Source organism: Vulpes vulpes, chromosome 1, assembly GCF_048418805.1.
Source record: "Vulpes vulpes isolate BD-2025 chromosome 1, VulVul3, whole genome shotgun sequence".
Taxonomy (NCBI): Eukaryota; Metazoa; Chordata; class Mammalia; order Carnivora; family Canidae; genus Vulpes; species Vulpes vulpes.
In genome coordinates this window covers 5346448-5352234 of record NC_132780.1, presented here as the reverse complement: position 1 = coordinate 5352234, position 5787 = coordinate 5346448, and the positions used below count along the sequence as shown (strand labels likewise).

Below are 5787 nucleotides of genomic sequence, written 5' to 3'. Positions count from 1 at the left end.
TCTGCATGGAATATCCTTTTCTATATTTTCACTTTCAACTTATTTGTGTCTTTGAATCTAAAGTGAGTCTCTTGTAGACAGCCTATAGTTGGATCATGTTTTCTTTATCTATTCTGCCAATCTCTGTCTTTTGATTTAAATAAATTATGGATAAGGAGAAACTTATTTTTGCCACTTTACTGTTTATTTTCTGTATGCCTTATAGCTTTTTCTGCCCCTCATTTACACCATTATTGCCTTCTTTTGTGTTTAATGTTTTTATATAAAATGTTCTGATTCCCTTCTCCTTTCCTATTGTATATATTCTATGGTGATTTTCTTTGTGGTAACCCTGGAAATTACATTACATATAAAACCCCCTAAAGTGATAACATTTCTATTTGAATTTATACCAGCTTAACTATAAAATATCATATAAAATCTCTGTACCTATAGTTCTCTATCACCTCCTTGCTGTTACTGTGTCTCAAATTACATATTTATATGATGTTTTCCCAATAGCAAAGACTTAATAATTATTTTTATGGATTTTCTTGTAAGTCATGTAGGCAATTAAAAGTGGATTTTAATACAACAATACTAGCTTTTATAATTACAATTATCTATGTATTTACCTCTGCTGGAGATCTTTATTTCTTCTGATGGCTTTCATTTCAATCAGGAGGGCTCCCTTTGTCATTTTCTTCAAGGCAGGTCTAATGGCAACTAACTCTCTCAGCTTTTCCTTATCTGGGCATGTTAATTTTCCCCTCATTGTTGAAGGACACTTTTGCTAGTTATAGAATTCCTGGCTGAAAATTGTTTTTGCAGGATGCCTGGGTGGCTCAGTGGTTGAGCATTGCCTTTGGCTCAGGCAGTGATCCTGGGTTCTGGGATCGAGTCCCACATCGGGCTCCTTGTGGGGAGCCTGCTTCTCCCTCTGTCTGTGCCTCTGCCTCTCTCTGTGTGTCTCTCATGAATAAATAAATAAAATCTTTTTAAAAAATTGTTTTTTCTTTCAGCACTTTGAAAATTCCAACCAATTGCCTTCTGGCCTCCAGGATTTCTGATAAGGAATCAGCTAAAACTCTTACTGGGGGCCCCTCTATGTGACAGTTGCTTCTCTCTTGCTTTCAAGATGGTCTTTTTCTTTTTTGGCTTTTACTAGTTTGATTACAATATGTCTTGGTGTGGATCTTTAGGGATTAATTCTATAGAAGTTCAGTTGATTTGTAGATTCATGTCTTTCTAAAATTTGGGAGGTTTCTGGCCAATATTTCTTCAAATGTAATTTTGTAGCAGCTTTCTCTCTATTCTTCTTCTGGGACTCTAGCAGTATGTATGTTGGTCTGCATGATCATGCTCCATAGGTCATTAGGTTCTGCTCACTCTTCTTCAATCTTTTTTCCTTCTGTTCCTCAGACTCGATACTTTCAGTTATCCTATCTTCAAGTTCACTAATTGTGTCTTCTGCCTCTCACATCTGTTCTGAACTCCTTGAATGAATTTTTTATCTTAGTAATTGTATTTTTCAGCTCTGGGATTCCTTTTTGATTCTTTATTTTTTAATATTTTCTATGTCTCTATTGATATTTTCATTCTGTTCATACATGATTTTCCGTCTTTCACCATACCTTCTCAAGTTCCTTGAGCATTTTAAGACTGTCATTTAAGTCTTTGTCTAGTATGTCTACCACTTGGGCTTCTTTGGGGATATTTTTTTGCTTTGAATTGGCCCCACTTTTCTGTTTCTCTATGCCTTATGATTTTTTTTTGTTGAAAACAGACATTCAGGGGCACGTGAGTGACTCAGTGGTTGAGCATCTGCCTTTGAATCAGGTCATGATCCAGGGGTCCTGGGATCAAGGCCCACATCAGGATCCCCACAGTGAGCCTGCTTCTCCCTCTGCCTATGTCTCTGCCCCTCTCTGTGTCTCTCATGAATAAATAAACAAAATCTTAAAAAAAAAAAAAAAAAAGAAAGAAAGAAAGAACACAGACATTTCAATCTTATAATGTGGTAACTCTGGAAATCATATTCCCCCTCTTCCCATGCTTGCTAGCAGTTGTTGTTGTTATAGGGTATCTCTGTGCTGGGGATCAGCCTGAGGTGAAAGTTTAGGGTCATCTCAGATCTCTTCTGAGTTTGCATTTTTCTCTGGGCTTATGCAATGACTTTCTAAATTCCCCTACATTATGTATGTATTGTTGCTTACAAATGTCCTAATCCCTAAATGTCTGGCTTCCAAAGACGGGAAAGGGGAGAAAAACCCTGAGGCTGTCCCTTTAAATCTCCAGGAAGCTGCTTCAGCCAATGAAGGTCGAAACAATGGTGGCCTGCTGCTGTGTCTGCACTTTTGTGATCAGAAGTAGTAATCTGCAATCAGAATATAGAACTCTGATATATAGAGGACAAGGTCCTTATTGTGCATTCCCCAATAACGACACTGGCTGAGCCCTTTATTTACAGGATCTCATCAAATCTTCATAAGTGCCCTTTGTAGCCAGTACCATTAAAATCCCTATTTTAAAAATGAAGAAACAGGTTCCCAAAGAAGAAAGCCATTTGATCAGCCTTTCAGTGCAGGAAGAGACTTCACTGCTGTTCCTGAAATGTGTGAGAAAGAGAAAAAAGCAGCCTCTGGTGTGGGAGCTGGCCTGACACTAATAACTGTTGTTAACCTGGCCTAGGTTATGGTATACTGTCAAACATAATAATTCCACAGAACACCAACATCACACAAAACCTCCCTGTGACAATGATGGATCAAGACAAAAATGAGATATATAATCATATCTGAAAAGATAAGACAGAATCATTGTCCAAGCCACAAAATACCAAATGTCATCCTCTCCCAGGTCATATGAGTGGCTGCTACTTTAGCTTTGTTGCATTCTTCTCATCTTCTAGATAGTGTAGAATTACTCCCATCAAATAAGGATTCTCTTCTATATCTCTCCTATATACAAAGCCCTGATTTTGTCTTCAATGACTTCTGTAGTCAGAGAAGGTTATATTTCCCCAGTCCTAGAGAACAAAATCTGATTGTCTTAAGCCTATCATAAAAATTCTATATTTTCTCAGGGATTGGTTTGGGTCTGCACATGGCACTTAATCCTTCCCAGTGAAACCTTAGGACATCTGATGGGATGATTTTGGAAAATATTTTAACTTTGCAATGTAAAAGAACACTCCTTTAGTAAACATCAAATGCAGTAATCATTACTGACTTCCTTTTGCCAAATGTTTTTTGGGCATAGCAGAATTCCATTTGTTTGTTGGGCTGGTGGATTGGTGGTGCTATGTAACTGTTCCTGGTCAGTGGCTTGTGAGCAAGTGACAGGTATCATTTAAGACCAGAGCATTTAATTGTAGACATGAAATCTTACAAAGCTCTCTTTCTTCCTCCTCTGGCATGAAACTAGAAATGTTTGAGGTGGCTTTGTTCCGTTATCCTTGGTCCCTACCCACAATGGACATGGAACTTGAGTGGAGGAGTAAACCTTTGTTTTTATGTCACTGAGATTTGGGATAAGTTTACTATAGAAGCAAATAGACTATCTCGAGTGATGCAGAAAGGAGTATCAGGAATGAGGTGCTTCTGTAACCAAACATAAAAATACATGGCATTGGCTTTGACACAAAGCAAAGGGAACAAGAAAATTTATTTGAAGGCATCAGGACTGGGCGGCCCCAGTGGCTCAGCGGTTTAGTGCCACCTTCAGCCCAGGGCCTGCTCCTAGGGACCAGGGATCTAGTGCCATGTCGGGCTCCCTGCATGGAACCTGCTTCTCCCTCTGCCTGTGTCTCTGCCTCTCTCTGTGTGTGTCTTTCATGCATAAATAGATAAAATCTTTTTTTACGATTATTTATTTATTTATTCATAGAGACACACACACAGAGAGGCAGAGACACAGGCAGAGGGAGAAGCAGGCACCACGCAGAAAGCCTGATGTGGGACTCGATCTAGGGTCTCCAGGATCATGCCCTAGGCTGTAGGCGGGGCTAAACCGCTGCTTCTCCCTCTGCTTGTGTCTCTGCCTCTCTCTCTGTGTGTCTCTCATGCATAAATAGATAAAATCTTAAAAAAAAAAAAAAAAGAAAGCATCAGGATGATGATTGTTGCCCAAGATACTTTTTTTTTTTAAAGATTTTATTTATTTATCCATGAAAGACACAGAGAGAGGCAGAGACATAGGCAGAAGGGGGAAACTGCTCATGTGGGAAGGAGGGCACATCTTTCAATGCCACCTCAGACATAGCGAAGGATAGTCATGGAAAAGGAGAAACGTCTCTGGAGAGTAAGTAGAGACATGAGCCTCAGGGAACAAAGATTTAGAAAGCACCCCCACCCCTCCTCAATGAGCTGATCTGGTGCTCTGCTAATTGAGCAGTCCTTCCAGTTTACAAGACGAGAGGTCCTGGCAGTGTTTCCTCAGTTGATTTTAGAAATGGTACAGACCAGTGAGGTCTGCGTACTCCTGAAAGTGCAGCAGGACCAAGTTTCATTCCACTCAGGGCTGATGTCTGAGTTCTGTGGGTGACTTCACAATGCCCAGGGTGGTTCCCAGCATCCTTTTGTAGTCTCAGGCTACCATGTTGGCCACCCTGTGGTTGCTTAGCCTTTCTCTCCCCATTCTGTGGGCCTACACATTAATCAGCTGTGCCTATAAGAGTCTCTGCCAGCAGGCCCTAGTCTCAGGCAATGATGTTGTCCTGCAGTGTGACTATCCCAAGGCATTCTGGTACTTCTCTTCCATTCTGGGGGAAGAACCCCTCCTGCTCGCCTCCATGCCTCACGTAAAAAAACTGCCCGGGGGCAGCCTTCAACTGACCAACCCTCAGCCCTCCCAGACAGGCCTCTATCACTGCCAGGACAATGACAGTGCCCTTGTGGTAGAGTATGAGATTGACTTCCAGGATGTCAGCACCCTGCACATTACACACAAAGACCTGGGCCAAAAGCCCCTGCAGAATGAGACTCTGGGTCTGAGTGGCCACGTACTCATCTTCACCCGCTGGGAGCCTTGGCAGGACTGTAACCGCTGTGGGGAGCCAGGTGAGCGGAAACGCTTGGGGTACTGCTACGTCAAGGAGCACCTGGAAAAACCCATGCCCTGTTGGCTCTATCTGAGAACCAAGAAGGCACGATACAGCCGTATGCGGCCTGAGCTGCAGGTGGAAGCCTGTCTCGTACCCTGCAACCACGTCAAGGAAATCGACCAGCCATACTTCATCTTTGACATTTATCAATTGGGCAAGTTGACCAACAACATGTGGCTTACCTGCCCCTTGGCATCCATCTACAGGTGACTGGACCAGGGCATCAGCCCTGCCTTTGCCCCTCGCCTAGACTGTTTCCTGTGCCCACCTGGGGGGCAGGGGTTTGCCTTCCAGTGGAAAAGAAGGGTCTGTCTCCCAGCCCATAAGCCTTCACCATCAGTCTGTCTAGAAAGGAGTCTCTTCACCGGCCTGTCCAGATGTTCATTCAGTAGGAAGTACTTGTGTCCCTTCTGAGTCAGGCCCTGGGCAGGTGATACTAGGGACACAGTAGTGACCAAAAAGGTTTAGTCCCTGCCCTCATAAGCTCTTGATATTTGGAATAACCAAATGTAAAACCTAGACACCAAGACGCTTTGGTCCATACTCTTGCCAACATCCTCACTAGTGTGGTTTTTGTCGTCTCATGGGACTCTGATGAATTCAATTTGTCAATCCATCCTTGCGCCAATGCCACAATATTTTTATTACTCTACTTTTATAGTAAGTCATGATATCTGATAGTATAGATTTTCTAACTAGTTCTT

General features: G+C 42.1%; 1 protein-coding gene across 1 annotated transcript; it reads left to right on the top strand.

The window, feature by feature from the left end:
- Positions 1-4576: 4576 nt before the first annotated feature.
- LOC112928330 (protein FAM187B-like) lies at positions 4577-5293 on the top strand. Its single transcript, XM_026009953.2, has one exon. The coding sequence runs from the start codon at positions 4577-4579 to the stop codon at positions 5291-5293; it is 717 nt and encodes a 238-aa protein (XP_025865738.2).
- Positions 5294-5787: the final 494 nt, after the last annotated feature.

Bases quoted from the DNA above. Each gene is read 5' to 3' on its own strand.
- LOC112928330 (XM_026009953.2), top strand. From the start codon at position 4,577: ATGTTGGCCACCCTGTGGTTGCTTAGCCTTTCTCTCCCCATTCTGTGG.